This window comes from Fopius arisanus, unplaced genomic scaffold (genome assembly GCF_000806365.1).
Source record: "Fopius arisanus strain USDA-PBARC FA_bdor unplaced genomic scaffold, ASM80636v1 scaffold00026, whole genome shotgun sequence".
In the NCBI taxonomy this organism is placed as follows: Eukaryota; Metazoa; Arthropoda; class Insecta; order Hymenoptera; family Braconidae; genus Fopius; species Fopius arisanus.
Genome location: NW_011887765.1, coordinates 1,037,197 through 1,054,489, shown reverse-complemented (window position 1 = coordinate 1,054,489; position 17,293 = coordinate 1,037,197). Strand labels below are relative to the sequence as shown.

General features: G+C 39.4%; 1 protein-coding gene across 6 annotated transcripts in view; it reads left to right on the top strand.

Annotated features, from left to right (window-relative positions):
- The window catches only part of RhoGAP19D (Rho GTPase activating protein at 19D), an 81,986-nt gene that overhangs the window by 17,089 nt on the left and 47,604 nt on the right, over nucleotides 1–17,293 (top strand). For all 6 annotated transcript variants that reach the window (XM_011302229.1, XM_011302231.1, XM_011302230.1 and 3 more), the window contains exon 2: nucleotides 12,416–12,474. In XM_011302229.1, the coding sequence (XP_011300531.1) occupies nucleotides 12,427–12,474 (48 nt within the window). In that variant the 5' untranslated portion in view covers nucleotides 12,416–12,426. The remainder of the gene's footprint in view (nucleotides 1–12,415; nucleotides 12,475–17,293) is intronic.

The window sequence follows — 17,293 nt, the reverse complement described above, 5'->3', positions numbered from 1 at the left end:
ACAAAAAAAAGTGCACAGGGTACATTCAAGTACTCAATGAGTACAATCCAAACCAACAAAAAAAAAGTTAGATTTTTCAAACTTCGATGCCAACTTCACATAGCTGAGATAAATCTATTCAGAGGTATACTACCAATTAAGTGCGTATAAATTAAAATAGAAAAAAAAAATACGGAGGGAGTAGCATTCATAAGTCACTGGTTAGGGTTTCCAATAAAAATAGTAACATCTTCTTCAGTTTATAAGAATTAATGTTTCCATCGTTCGATGATTTCCGTAATGAAGAGCGCAGGGAAAGAATGCCAAACATTTTCAGATGTTTATATTCCCGTATTTTCTCAATAAACCATAGAAAACAGCATTTACCGGGCCATTAACTTTATCTTCTCACTTTCCCCACCCAAAATTTACGTATTTCCTCCATAAATGTAGGTGCACAAGCAGCTTGACCACAGAACGTGCTCGTAAAACCAACACGTACCACTCACCCACCGCATCTTCTCCCTGTATTTAAGAAAAAAAAGGAAAAATATTGAAATTCCAGGCGCGGACAAATTACGCGTCTATTAACGCCCGGTTGCATGCAAACCCATGTATATTCCTCGTAGATATACAGAAGTAGTCAGAATAACGATCGAATGCGTTGACCGACGCGTAGATAAATCTTTCCGCGCGCGTACATTCATATATATCTCTCTCTAACTTCCCTCTTTCCGTTCGTTGAACCAGAGATCCTCTCCACCGTGACGATACACCTGTTCAAGTGCGATTCCATTATTTTTAAGACCTATTTCCACTCTGGATTGTGATCGTAAGGGTGAGATCGGTAAGACAAAACCGATCCGCCGCCACGACGTCGTAAGAAAATTCGGAAAATTCGAAAAATCGCCAAAATGGAGGAATAATTGCGGAAACCAAGGGGGATTGCAAATTATTCCACAAATTTGATATGGAGGGGGTGATGAAATCTCTTGAAATTTTTTTAATCTGGTGTAGACATTTTTGAGAGAGCGATTACCTTCTCGGGTAAAGTTATGACATGCGTATAACGATAGAGTGATTTTAGCCCGAGGATAAATCTAATCAAACAGTAAAAACCTATCATCTTTGTCCCTCGTTAGATCGATAAACTTCCACAGTTGAGTAGATTTGCTCTAGGCGGAGATCGGATTTAACCGATTTGTGCCACTCTCGGGCATTGAAAACAAGGTCAGAAATGAAATCAATCGAGTGAGTTAGAGGCTTTATGGTGCCACTAAAGCACGACAACACTCAGATTTGTTGTTTAATTTGCCGTTTAGTGGGACTGAATATCGACATGGAAAAAATAATGACATTCATCCTTCGTGCGGAAAAAAAAACATGGGTTTTGGTTTCTTTAACACTTTCATCCGGACTGACGCCACTACTACGTATTTTATATTTTAAAATTCTACCGGCGCACTGGTGGAAGGACGTTCCCTTATCTCGACGGAGTGCCACGAGGTCGTGTATCCTTTTATTGCGTGTCTATCTCCTGTACATGGTGTTGGGAAACCCTCGGACACGCTTCAGGAGTCGCGTTATATTTCATTTAACAAAAATAAAAAAGAAACAATAAAACTACCAGGCTCGCTACCAAACATAAATTCCCCCTTATTTATTGGTGGATGGAGTTGGAATAAATGTTCATCGTGTGCAAAAGCTGCCGGAAAATCGTTTCGTGAAAATTCATGGCTATGAGAAAAATTCGGTTCAATTTATTCGAGATTTCATGATAACAGATTGATCGTTGTCGGCTTATTCGGAGAATTAATCTAACAGCGCAGAATAATTCAGAAATTTCGGTGTTCAAAAAATTTTTTAAATCCTCAGGTTGCAGCGCCTCAAGTTGAAACTTTTGGATGTCTCAAATTAAGATTATCAAGTGAGAAGCTTTGCAAAGTTAAAATGAGGTTTGTTGATTCGGATGTGGTATCACCAGAGATAATTCTCCAATTACCCAGTTGTATGTGAGAAAAAAATTCTTATGAAAAAAAAATTCAGGAAATTATTCCATTAAGGCAAACACCACTGCACTTTCCTTTGGGACTTTCTTTCCGCTCGACATATCAGGCCTCGTTAGCTTACAAAATCGTTACTTCCGTCACACATGAGGGGGAAAAAGTACAAGATGATATCCCTCCCCCTTGGTCTCCTCGATTCCTGATAAATTCACCACTTAATAGTCCCGGTTTTGCCAGGGCATTGAGTGTTATGAACATGGTAACCAAGTCGTCCTCTCCGCCCTCCATCTTCTGGGTCAAACGTGCAATGCAGAACCAGTTATTTGATTGAGGCTTATTAGCGCATCGATTCTCCTCGTTGTTTTTTCATCCATCGGGGATAATATCGCGGTTGTTCATCAAAACGGATGTGGAGACCTTGGGAGAAAATTGAGGGAGACCTGGGGAGGAGGTAGAGCGGATGAGCTCTTCTCCCTGTCGCGAACGTTTTAATCTGCTGATGGCATCTTTGCTCCTTTTTTTTTATTCAACGAGCCTGTTCCTTGGCTTCTGTTTTCCGCTCCTAGATCATCGTGAACTCCACGAATCGCTTCGGGTATTGATATGAGAATTAATTTAGAAAGGATCAGCCCCGTATTAATTTAACAAGTTGACAATTTTTCTCTTTTCGGGATTTTCAAACGTAAAAATAGGATTCGTTTTCTTTTGAGCCTTGGAAATATTCAGAGGTATTGAAAAATTATGATCGGTAATCCGGTGGTTAGATATCGGTAGATTAATGGTCGATCCATCATCATCCATCATCATGAGCGTTGGAAAGTGAAGGATTCCTGTCCTGAAGGAAAATTCAATCGAGAAACTCGTTCGTGTCATTGAGAATTTTTGGTTGTATTTTGAAAAATCCGAGAGTAAAATCAAAAAGGGAAGTCGTCAAGTGAATATTCAGTGTCTCGCGAGTTGTTTGTATGAATAAAGCCTTGATGAAGGACTATCGATTACTCAAAGATTGTAATCAATGTATTTTCGATCGATCGATCATCATCGATCATTATGAGCAGACGAACGTGCAGGATTCCTGTATCAAATGACAAATGAACTGTAAAAGTCGTTTATGCCGCGAAAATTAATTATCCCCATGAAGTTAGCAAGTCAGGAGCAGAATTTGGGAATTGCGACTGGCGATAAGTAACGTGTTTTTTTTTGTACCACGAAAAAAATATTGAATTCAATTGCGCGACGAGAATGGATTTTTTTTCAAAATCGATGAAAATTCATTTTTTTCGAAAATCGAAGAAAATATATTTTTTTTTGAAAATCGATAAAAATGATTTTTTTTTTTGAAAATCCTCGGAGAAACTCGAGAGTTCTAAGTAGGGGACCTCTCTATGAGTCCAAAAAAAGATTCAATTCAATTGAGAAATGAAAATAAATTTTTTTTCATAAATCGATGAAAATTCATTTTTTTCGAAAATCGATGAAAATATTTTTTTTTTTGAAAATCGATAAAAATGTTTTTTTCTCAAGATTCTCGGGAAAACTCGTGAGTTCCAAGTAGCAGACCCCGCTCTGAATCCAAAAAAATATTGAATTCAATTGAGCGATAAAAATAATTTTTTTTTCAAAAATCGGTAAATCAGTGGATCACCTGAAACATGGGAAAATTCAGGAAAATCATCGAAAATTCAATAAATAGAGAAATAAATGGAATAGTGAAAGGTGCAGTTTTATCTCGCTGAATGAATCTTCATTATTTTTTTTTCTCTCTCTCTCCCTCTCAATAAGTTCAGGGAGGTCACGAGAAGATATGTCTCTGGTAAATATCCTAACCATTAAATCTTCATTTCACCAACTAATGGACCCGGAGTTGTCGCCTGAGAAAAGTCATGCAGCGAAATTTAACCCCCTTCTTCTCCCTCGTGTTACACTGGGTGAAGCGATCGAAATCTTTCTCTTCTCTGCCTGGTGGTTATCTTTCTGCACATCTTGAGTTATTTTAACGAGACTTTGGATCCTACGAAATATACCACTGAATAAACGAATGAGACGTACGGTAGGAGGGAACAGGTAAAAGTTGAGGAACCAGTGGTGCAAAACATCGGTGGGTATCATAGTCCGTTATACGGTAGGCTTGATGTATATCGATATATATCGATTTGACTCGGTTGGTGATGGCTGGTAAGACTTGACCTTAATCGCGACTCTCGACATTAATTTCGAAGGCAAGGTGCCTCGTTAAAACATTACGCTGCGTTTGTTATCGGTGCCGTGTGATTTTATCGGGGGATTTTCATTGAAAATTTTTGATCATTCTGGTTTATTTGATCGATAATTTGCCTCTCAGTTGATTCGATTATTAATTCAATTGAGGCACGATAGACGGACTTTCGAGTGCTAAATATTTCCATGGAAATGGGGAGCCCTGGAGACTTGGATTTTTTTGATAACTGTTGTTTCGTGTAATTACGAGATTATAAAGCCCATGGGGTTCTCTCAGCTATCCTCACACGGTTCAACCAGTGCCTCCGAGAGCCATTTTGGATTCTCAATTACTCCCCAGGGCGGTATGGGATTGGCTTGGAAATGTTTAGGAGACTAGAAAACTCGTTGCATGTTCCGGGAATAGGGGATTCCGTTGGTTATTCAGCCTCACAATATATTCATGTGAAAATTGAGGTTCTTCTCTCCCTCTTTTAGTCCAAATAGAAAATTCGTATTTCGTTTTCGATTTCCACTCCGTAAAAAAATTGTGATAAGGACATTTTCAGTCGTACTTGAGCTCTCTAATTATGTAAATACAGGCAATCATCCAGCCATTGGAAGAATGATTCGAGTGTTGTTATACATACACTCGAGTATGTACTCAGGCCAGATCTTTTTTTTTCTTTTTTATTTGCTTATGTTTGCATGGGATCGGGTAAACAATGGCCCCATCGTTGGTTCGCGCATTTGGGCAGCACATGTGTCCATCCAAAATGTCGTGAGTGCCTACGTGATGTCATGAGATGACTTTATACCTCACTAAATAACATGAGAACGCCATTTGGGGACGTTTAGGAGACTTTTGAGGTACTTGATAGGCTGTTGAGACAAAGAACACGCCAGGAGGTGAAACCAGACCATAAAGACAATTGGAAACCCCAGAACACCCTCGGGGAATTGTTTTTAATGACTAATAAAAATCGTATTTGAGATTGATTTTTATATCAAATTTCCCAATAGTCTTACCTCTTTAAAAAAAAATATTTATTCAATTTTTTTCTCTCGGCAATGAAAGTCAATCTCGATCTGCTGAGATTTTCAAGACCACTCGATCCCTCCCGGCGAATCTCAGGCCGTGAGAGTCACTTCCAGAGGCCATCAGTGTCAATTGACATTTAATTTCTCAATCGTTGACTGGGCGGTCCCAAGTGACGGATGAAAAGCAAAAAATGATGAGAAAAAAAAATGTACAAAATCGTTTTCCTCGTTGTTTTTCTTGTTCCTTCGTGAAATTAAATTCAGAGAAAGTTGTAACAAGTTCAGGATAGATAGAAAACTCGTTGGATTTTCTAAACGCGTTTCCATGTTTGACGTGTGTCATTTAAAAAATTCATTTGCAAAATTTTTAATATGCGAATTGTGCGAGGGGAGTTGGTGTTACGTATGTCTGTCCGTCGAATCATGCCCAGATCGTTGGCACCCTTCCTAATTACTGGGAAAACCGTCTAGCTGATGGATCTTGAGTCAGTGAAGTGTAGGGGTATGTGGTTCAGCTGACTTCCTATTTTATTCACCTCACCTTGCGTATTCCATCGTCGAAACGCTTGTGTAGATCGCGGAGGCGAGTAATTGCGTCTCCTCCCAAAGGATTTCTCGGGGTCATGAGAGATCTGCAGTTTCAATTATCCTTCATCTCTTCTTTCTTTTCTTCTCTCTCTCGCCTCCCGTCTCTTGGAGATCATATTTTTTTTATAATAAAAAATCAGACTTCATTATCAGATTTATCATCTCACTTTTGTGACTTTTTTCGTCATTTATTGAGAGAAGTTTTGATACTGGGCAATTTTTGGACTGAGGAGTCGTTGTTTTAATGAGGGAATCAATTGGGAAGGTCAGACTGGGTGCAATTACGACAAGTGCGTAACCCAAGTCGTCTCGACTGGCTCGAGGGGCCACGCACTTGGATTAAGAGGACACTACTACATGCCCCCTCATTTTTCGAGTGTCGGCACGCGCTCGAGGGGACTTTTCCTCATTTCTTTTGTTAGCGAGACGAGTCTAGCCAGAGGTGACAATGAGCTTTCCTCAAGTACATTCGACTCATTGACATTTTCAATGCTAATTTTCCAAATTTTTCCCATCCTTCAGGCAAAATTTGTCCAATAATTCGCAGTCTCCATCGATAATTCCCACGGGCCACGATAATTCCCTAATTTTCGCAATTTTTTTAATTTCCGAAATTTCGCTATAATGGGGGGACGGCTCGGTTTCGTTTTATGAAAAAAAAAAAACATTTTTGCGTATGAAATAAATAGTAAGAATTAGTTCAGTGAAAATTAGGTATTCGTTGGTGTAGAACATCCAATAGTTTGTTGAATCTCATCTCGGGTTGAGAATCGTAGGCGTAGGCTGTGTTGGGCTCGATGACCGTCGAACTCACTTCCGGTCTGCGGGTACTTGCACGTTGTGAGATTCAAACTCCCGATCAATTCTCCACCATCGGTTCTTGAGCATCGATCGATGATCCTCAGTGCATAGTATACACCGAGACGCTTCTGTTGAGATTTAAAACGTGTTTCAATTCTGCTCCCCCCTCTCCCCCACCGGGATATTCCCTCTCCCCCTGATCCTTACTCAATCATTTATTCTCATTGCACTCGGGTAAGCCAATCGCCAGCTTTCTCACCGCGAAAATGTGTATTTCAGTCCAAATGACGTAGCATCATTGTGAAAGTGAAAAAAAAAGGGCGGATAAAAAGGTGAAGAGATCCGCACCAATTACTGGTAAAAACTCACGGATATGTACACGCTTTGGTAAATATCCAATCCAATGGTGCCTTGAGGTCGGTTAAACGTTGGAAGGTGCATGAGATTTTCTTATTCGTGTTTTTCAACTCTTTGTCTTGCGAGGGATTATTTTTATTTATTTTTTTCTAATGATTTTTTCGCTCAAGGTGTGTGTGTGCTCGCCTCAGGTGTACCCCCCGATGATCACGTACTCCATTGCAATAATAATAGTAATGATAGAATAATAACGATAATAACTGCGGCAACGGTTACACCGGCGTAGGTCCATTGCGTAAGGTATTTCAATGGTTTTTCTTTTTTTTATGCGGTAGTGAATTTTAGGTTGTGTGACGGGTATTGTGTGGTTTTCCATTGGAAGTTAGTAAAAAAAATTGACGGAATTTTATGATAATTGTAGCCTTCACTGTGGGGGAATAAAATAATGAGGATCTCTGTGCTCTGGGCTATTCTGCATTTCTCAGTCATTGCTATTCTTCCAATAAAATTAAAATGATTTTTACATCCGAATATCTTTGAGGGTTTGCTCTCGTCGTTTCCAGTCTTGCCGATCAATAAATTCGCGCGTGATTCATACAGCCGTTAAATTCAATTTTAAAACCCCGTATGACAGTTTTAAAAATCTCCACTTTTCCTTTTTCGCTTGGTATATCCAGTGACAACCTGGCCCACTGACACACTCCCGAAAAGAAACTAAAAATCAACACGCACATGTCGTGGTATTTATGCAAACGCGGCAAATACACCACTTTCTACACAAACCTGCTATTTTCCACCATCTTATTTTTATTTTCCTCCTATTCCTTGAATTCTCAATAAATGTTGCATCTCTATTTTCACAATTTTTACTCAATTTAAAATGAAATCGTTCATTGAAATTCCACGAACATTTGAGTTTCATTCTAAACCCGCAAATTCAACAACAATTTATGTCACGGAATTTCCCTTAATAAACCTGAATGTTTGATAATTATTACGGTAAACGTCGAACAATAATAATAATAAAAATAAAAATAGTAATATGAGCGTTTGATAAATTTTCAATGGAGGGAAAATCCGGGAAAAATCAGGATAATCGGACAGGCTCTTGCAATTGGTTTTTAATGATGATTTTTTTTGTTAACAACGACTGGTTTCGTATAGTAAATGATAAATGAGGGATAGGGAGTGAATATAATATAGGATTTGAGATTGTCAAGGAGTTTTGCACTGTTGGAGACAGCGGGGGCGGCCCCGGAGACACCGAGGTGAGTCACGAAAGACCATCGGGGTTAGAATCGACCTTCCGGGCGTGCGCGTTGCACCCACACCTTATGCACACATACTCACATGTGCCTGAATAAATAACATAGGCGGTTATGAGGTTTGAGGATTTGAAAAGGGTTGTCCTACCACGAGGCTCAGATAACGAGCTCAGCCTAATCGCTGATCCCCCGTCAATATCAATAACGAAAAAAAAAAATTGTTTTATTTTTAAAAATTTTTATTTCCCGGTTACTGCCCCTTATTTGTCATTTTTTTTTTGTTAACGATAATTTATCTAATTAACTCCACTCAAATTATATCAACAGCGAATATTAAGCCTATGGGAACTCCCAGGATTCTCGGAATATTTTCACGCACTGTGGGGTACGTTAACATGTGAATTTATCTCGATTAGTTGGTTCATTAGTATTTGGAATTCTGTGTTACTGTACTGAGGAAAAAAGGATTACTGCCAATTAAATTTATTATTGCTGAATAAATTGGGTTGAGGCAAGAATTTTGATTGTCTCACGTATTTATAATTCTGCATAATTCGGGTAATGATTTTTTTTCTTCTTTTTTTTTAATAATGACCGAACAGACGTAGCTGCTTGATGTAAGAATGGGGTTCTCGATATTGTGACAATTTATTCCATCAGTTGGTTATCGTGGTGATTATCTCGATATGTGGTGAAGGCTTTGGTTGGACTTTTGAATCGTAAATTTTCTCTCGGTGATTCTCCTTGGGCTTTCCAATGACACCGGTCCCTTCATTGGATATGGGAATTTTATTCTCGGCTCCCCCTGGTAACTCGTTTATGCAAATTGAAAAACAAAGGGTAATAAAAGGTGTGGACGCGTTAAGGGAATGTTATTTGAAGGATCGTGAGACAGATGCATGGTGACAGGGTGTATAATGTGTAACGAGAGGAATCGGCAACGTTGCTTGGTTAAATTCTCCATTGGATCGTGGCTTTTGTTACGTACATGCTCGGCATCGTCGCTTCAATATCTTGGTAGTCTTTCTTCCTCCTCTTCCTCTTCATCTGGAGGACTCTGAGTCAGAGGGACACGTTGCGTAAGCCACTGAATTCGCAATCCGGTCAGTGTCGAATTCTCCAGATACAATTCAGGATGATCTACATGGATTATGCCCTTCCACCATTTTTATCGTTTTTATCATTCTTATCATCTTTATCATCTTTATCGTCGTGATTGATTCGGACATTCTGGCGGAAATTATTGGAGGACTTTTTATCGGCAATTTCATGATAATATTTTTGCTTTAAATCGTTAATTGTTGAGATAAAGTGATAATTACTGGGAATTTTAAATTCAACTTATCTGACTTCACTACTTATGGCTGGTGAATTGTGAAGTGATCATCTTGTTCCGGAGGATCGAACAAAGAGGCATTTGTTTGCGGAAATAAAACGGGAGATTGATACTTTCTGTCGGGATTTTTCACTCCTCAAACGTTAGAAAGTTATTTCTGAGAAGGATCGGAGAGTTGAAAGGTGGAATAAAAAAAAATGAATAAAATTGACGGTGGAAAATATCGAACGGTTTCTTCGATCTAGAGAATGTACCAATTACCCGGGGCTTACCACAAAGAGGCATTTTTCCAGCTCTCGATATCCACTTTGTGATATTTCTTTCCACGTTCGGAGGGGGAAAATATACTCGAGTGCTTTATGTTTTTCGTTCTCTATCGCAGGAGAGAGATAACACCGAGGGGATGGAAATATCCGTATACTCTGTAAACAAACACCGAGAAATAAGTTTTTACGGGAATCGAGAAAAAAATATATATTTTCTGATACAAAGATGTATTTTTCCCTCTGTATCTGCCATCAAGTGATTCCTCTGAGGAGAACAGAATCCTCGGCAATTGAAGGAGATTTATCTCACTCGAAGTTGAAAATAAATTAGAAAGTTGATGAACAATTCTGCACCAACCTCGATTCATACTAACGACTATGAAAATTAACATGCGCTCGTAAACTCAATTTCAAAATGCATAATTCTGAAAAAAAAAAATCATGAAAAATAAAAAAGTGCAAAAAGTGCAGCGTCCCTTATTATCAAATTAACGGAGGAGATTTCTCTCACGAATGAAAATTAATCTTCACCTTTCACACCCCGTCGTTCCCCTCTTCTCCCTTCTCCCTTCTCCTCTACCCCTGAACTACCACAAAAACATGAGTTTAAATCACTCCTGGGAATGCAATAATTCAAGCAAGTTTTTAAAAAATATATGAAACTCTAGTTTCACGTGGTTATCGTATATTAAATGAACGCAACTGGGTAATAGAGTAGCTCTCCGAGTGCGTAACTCACCGAAGTTATATTACCTATGGTCATTCAACCCAAGTCGGTTACGGATAGTAACAGAAGCGGTGCGAAATTCCGCATGCCAACCCGAACTAAAGTGGATTTTGAAAGAGGTGCATAAAAGCGCCTCCGAGGCCTTTACCCCGGGTAAAATTGAGGGAATGCCTCTGGGTTTATATACGTGGAAAGGCTATAGGGTTTCGGGACAGAAATAATCCACGGGCAACACGATTTAGCGTGCCACAGCCTCTGGAGGGAGGAGAGAGGGCCATTCTGACGAGTCCATGTCTTCTGGTCTCTCAGAAAGAGGGGCCAAATGCCATTCCATTTCCACAAAATTTCCGTCACACTCACGCCTCACGCCTCATTTTATCAGGTCATTATTACCATTGTCAGTTTTACCTCGACGTTATCCGGGCTTTCCACATTTTGATTTATTTAAAAAATATTAGAAAATCATGTGAATAATCATTGGACTGAGAAATGGAGGAGGTGAAAGGGTCGTTTTGACGTGCCCATGTCTTTTGGGGTTTGAGGAAGAGGTGGCAGTAGAAAATGGCGTTCCATTTCCGCGGAACTTTACTGGGGGGGGAGTGAATTCCGCCATCGGATGCAAGTCTCGGTGAATGCTCAATTGCTCCATTTATCACTGGAGACCAGTCTTTCATCTTCGTTTCCGTGGATTATTGATTCGCTGGAAGAGATGTCGATGAGTGCAAATGGTTGGGAAGGAGAAATGGAAAACGTTTCCGGATTGTTTCGCAAGAGATGGTCATGCCAGGCACGTTTGCTCTTCCGATGCAAGCGATCGGGGAAATAGCTTGCAGGAAATGGCCATCGACTTGCTAATCACTTTCGGAGGCCTCTTGTTTTTTTTTTTTTTTTGAAAATCAATGGAAAATCATTTCCGGAAAATTGAAATTATACAGAAAAGGCGGGAATTTTGTCAGGGAATGTTCTGGATTTTGTGAATAATTTGATTTGGCAGTGGTGACGTGTCACCAGAATCTTGTGCTCATTTTTGTCCTTTTATGATCATTTCATCGGACTTAGGACAAGACGCGTGGATCAGGGTGAAAGTAGCTAACGTGAAAGTACAGTGTTTATCACTCCATTGGGGCGCATTATCGAATGATTGTTTTTACAATTGTCAGTAATTTGTAATTCACGGTGTTTCATGGGTAATCATACGGTGTTTGAATACTTTCCACAGAAACAAAAACGTTTTTCGTTTTATAGAAGTCACTGATCATCAATAATGCATATCTCCTGCTAAAACAATGAAATGCAAAAGGAGAAAAAAATACGACGAATTATTCTCAGGGGATTCTGTCAGTTTTACTGAATATTTTTGTCCGTGGGGTGCGATGAGGATGAGGGAAAAAAATTAAATGGCTATGTTTGACTGATGAAAAGTCAGTCGGGTCTATATATAATTTGGTGCGTCTCAATAAAATTCACTCGAGTGAAACGTGATGTTTAAAGTTTAGTGTTTTCACAGAATAACACGTGTATGTTTAAGTACGTCAAGAGTGGCTCGTTTGTTGTGCCTTGGCACACACATACACTTGTTTAGCGAGAATCGTGGCTGATTGGGAGGTGAGACATTTGGTTTTTTACAGGGCCCGAGTCATTAAACGACTCAAACAATTTATTCTTGACGCATGGCTAGGATTTGAAAAAGCGCAACACCTAGGAGGTCTCTTCACGATTCTGACACGTTTTTAGTCATGATCTTCTAAAATAGATGAAAATTAAATACATATTATCAAATCATTTATCAGATTATTTTATATTATTTGATATTGATGTTGAATTTTAATGAGAAATATTTAATGCTGTTGCAGATTGAGAAGCAATGGCTGAGGATCGTACAGCAGCCCAGGGGATCATCCCCCAACCATCGGTGAGTGCAATATTTATTTCTTGGAATTAAATGAATTCAAGGGACTGGTAGATCTTAGTCTCTCGAGGATTGAGGAGAGAATAGTCACCCTCGGGGTATTACTCACTATTTTCCCTTCGTCTATTCTTGATCACACCCCAGGCATTCTGGGTGCGTTACGCGTATCGCATTTATGATGCATCCACCCTACGTACTGTCTTACAATAAATCATCGATGTTTAAATTGAGGGAATGATATGTGCGCGAGTGACGCGGGTAATTTTTATTATTGAAATTTTATGGTGAAAATCGTCGGTCGATTATTTACACCCGCGAAAAAGTGCAGTGTCAGGTAAAAACCACTGAAAACACCCGGAACATTACGGGCTTACGTTGTATGGATAAAGTAGCGACGATTATGTTTGTTTTACCACCTACTTACCCACTTAAGTGAAACCACTCTTGAAAACACCGAGATGCGGTGAGAAAAATTCGCCTAATGGCTTTTTTTTTTCTGATAACGTCTATCATAATTAATGCGTTCAAGTGCGGAGTAACTGTTTGATAGGATTTATAGTGTCTCGCGAATGTGAAATTTTATCGGGATCGTAAATCATCGGTACGTCGCGGGCATTGATTCATTTAAACCGTTAACGACTATTAAAAAAATGGGGAAAAAAAATTGAAATATACAAATGTACTTCTTTCGAGTACATATTACTATTCTGTCAAGAAAGCTGTTTATTGAAAATTATCAAGTCTTATTCCGTGGACTAAGTACGGGACGAGAGAGAATTGAAATTCCGCGATTCAGGAATTACTATAATTACACTCAGTACGAGTGTATATTCCTCGATAGAATGACGTGTTAGTGATCACGCTGGTGATGTATACAATAATTGAAGAGAAAATTGCCGCGAGAAGTCTGACAAATTGAAAATTCCGGACGATTATTGCTTGAATTTTCAATTGTTAATTGTTTAAAAATGAGAAACTCTTCATTGATGTGTAGTTCACGTGTAATTATCCGAGAGTATGGTGTGGGGGGATAAATGAAAAGCAACTTGGATATCCTTAATTAGGGATAAAGATACAGTGTATCGGGTTACTCTATCCGGAAGTTGGAAATATGATCTGGGGTTATGAGTATGATCTAAGATCTTGGACAAACGAGCACGTATGTTTAACCCAGTCCGTGCTTGTCTAACCGATACACGATAATTTCATCTTCTCTCACTGCTAATTCAACGTCAATTATTCATGATTTACGAGCCATCCGGTGTTGGTACCAATGCACTGTATTAAACCCGAGAGGATATATCTCCTGGGGGGTTACGTCTACATCCCTCTCAATAGTTATGTACGAGGTTGAGTTTCACCATTTGACCATTAAATTTCAGTCTTTATGATTTTCCTGATATCCTGGGTCACGATATACTGTGATTATAATCCACAGTGCCATGTACATGAGTCTGACTATTAAACTTACTGTTATGGGGGAAGAGTTTAAATCTCCGTACAATCGTTGCAAATTGGTACTAAACTGTTGGAAATAATTGTCGTAAATATTAAGGCTACGAGTAGCAGCAACTATTTCAACTCGAGATTATAAATTTCAAACGATTGTTTACGGATTTTACACGTGTTAACCACTGCTAATTCTTTCATTTTATTTACAATCGGGGAAAACATCAGACTTTTTCTCTTTTGCATTCGAGAAAATATCATTGGTCAAGTTGTGAAAGAGGATAAGTACTTTTCGCGGAAATAATCATTATGATTTATCATTTTTAGTATTGGAAGGACGATTACAATTTTAATTGTCATTTAACCAGACATCTCTGGTATAATTTTCAAATTTTCTTCATTTTCATACGTTATTTAATGTTTTGTTCCTCGGCAACTCTCTCGGCGTATTGTTTAATGGCTTGGTGTAATAATTCGAAGTGCGGAGTTCTGTGAATCCCTGACATTGAATAATTGAGAAATCTAGGGCGTTCGCGGGCCACAGGGTCGTGCCATTGGCATGTCAAATCTTCCAATATTCACCTAGTTCAATTGTGTCAATATTAACAACTGGAAATACTTATAAGCCGTTACACGACGAGCTGTTGAATTACGTTCACCCTAGTGATCCGGTGCACATCGCTCGAGGAAACGTGTTTGAGATAGCGGTGCTCCTGTGCCACACACTCCTAAAAACCCATGTGCGCCCCAGAATCACTCGGTTACGTGTCTTAATTTGACGTTGAGACAGTCACGATGTCTGTAATTGTGGCTGAATAAGGATTTTAAGAATCTTTTTTGTTTCCCCTTTTTTATTTTTATTCCGTTTCATTGCAAAATGGTTAATGGTGCCGGAGGTATTATTTTTATCGACAGCGGATGGAATGGCTTTAATAGACACCAATGGAACTTAAATAACGGATTACGTTTTACTCGAATTGTGTAATTGATGAAGGAGGGAGGGGTTCAGGTGGAGTGAGACTAACTTGTGGGTGAACTTATTTGCCGGTTGGCTTGAGAGGAGTTGAATTTTTTTTTAATTTTTTTTTTTTTTTGCTTTTTTTCTTCTTTATTTCTGTGGTGCAGGCACGCGAGGGTATTAATGTTCGGTTGTAAATTCTGGATTAGGTTATAAATTTATTTTCGTTATTCCGTTATATCGGATGGGAGCGATTAGAGATTGTGGGGGGTATTTATGGGACTTGTTGACCGGTTCATTGATTTAAGTAGCAGCGGGAGGAAAAATAGTTGATCGGTTTTTATTACTTTGGACAATTGCGATTTCTATGAATAATCCCAATAGTTGAATATATCGGTTCGCATATACCGCAGGTTGATGTGAAAATTATTGGAAAATTGGATGAATTTTAATTGGCGTGGAGCAGGATTGGAAAAATTGGAGAGGCTTTCTCCGTGGTTGTGGGTACGAGGCTAATAAAAATGGATTGAGAGAAAAAAAAAATGTTGGGTCGATTGGTTCCACTCCGTGCCATCGGTGGTTGTAATACGATTCTTTGGCCTGAGGCAACTTCTCTCATTCCAAACTAGAATATATCCTCTGGTGTTTTCTGCAAGCCGCTCCTGCGGCTGAACAGATTTTTTACCCAATTTCATTTTTATCCACACTGAATTTTCACATTTTATTTATTTTTTTCATTACCCACTCTTGTTCCACCGTCACATCTGGCCTTTTACTTTCACTTGTTATTTTTAAGAACTCTCATTAGATCCGACTCATTGACCGAGAGGTAACTATAACTCCAGGTAACTAACAGGGGGTTTTGTTTTTGATAGATTGCACGGCTAATCGTTGTGCTGTATCAGTGCAAGTAGCTAAATCACGAGAGAACACAGCGACTATTTGTTTGGTGTTTCAACGGGTTTCTAAATCCGTCTTATCGTATGATACAAGTTGGCAAGTTTCACTTGAGATTAATGCCAGATGTTTCGGTAAATTTTCAAGCAATTTTCAACAATCGACTATTTTAAAAAATAAAAAAAAATATGGGAATCGAGTGAGTCGTCAATAAAAAAAATTCCAGAGCCCCGAAAGAAAGGCCTCAGTACCAGCATAAATGGTGCCTATCGTTAAGTGCACTTAAGCACCTCGGGTAAATAGGTACCACTAGTGGGCCCATCCCAGATCACCTTTTTGCCTTCAAAGCCACCATCACCCAATACCCCACTTCAGCTGGCCTGTCTCCAATGGCAAGGTTGTAAACTTTATTGTTTAGACACCTTTCCACCAGGCGTAAAACCAAATTATCCCGCAATTAGTGTTATTTACCATTTTCCCACTGGGTTTTTTTTCCTTTTTTTCAAAATTTTTTGTGCAACCAGTGGGCAAATCGCTATCTCATTATGTCGTGGCACTCGGCCCACGCTTTTTTCTCTCTCTTCTGGAACAACTCCTTCTCCAGGTTATGTTTGCCATGGGCTTTCACCGATGAGTTATTGCGGGACCCAAACTGGCGAACCAAATGCGCGCACCGCCGCGGCTCATTGTTCCCTCCCTTCTTCTTCCCCTCTCTTTACCACCCCCTTACCACCCCCCCCAACCTTCGAGAATTTACCGTTCGATTTCTCGCGCATTACGTATATATACACGACATGCATTCAAGGGATATTATGGAGGAGTAAAGTACCATGTGCGTTTTCTATTTCTCTTCTATTTTATATGCCAATTGTTGGGGGCTCGAGGGTACTCGTTGCGTTCGGCAATGTGAATTGCTCTGTACCTTGATTGTATTTACATTCTACGATTTCTCGGTGAATTTTTCCTGTGGACACGCCTGTCTCTCGATGGAAATCGCTGGGAAATATTTCCCCTTCACCCTTTTACCGGTATTGCGACACAGATTGAGGATTGTCATTTTTTTTAAATTCATGTGAATTTTTTATGGCGATGATAATTGAGGGGTGGGTCAGGCTCTAGGGTCTCCAGAATTTTCACTCTTCCAATTAGTCTCGGGTTTGAATGGAAAAATATTTATGGCAGTGTATCCCCAGGCGTATCATCATGACGCTCGACCGATGATTCTCGTTACTCAATCCCCCGTACCGTGGAGCACGGGATAATTCAATTTTGTTAAATGAAACATTTATGAGCTAGCCGTTTACGTGACTTGTCGTGAAAAAAATGACATACAACTGAAGTGCAGTTTTGTAGAAAGTAGAACTCCCGCGGTGTCACGAATAGGACAATGGGGCAGTGGGAGAATAAGGAGTTGAGTTGATAGTGAGACACGAGAGTGTAATATCCACCGACGCATATAGCACACACCAGGTGGCCAGTTGTAATTTCCTCGGTGCGTTAAAATTCATATGCGCAGGG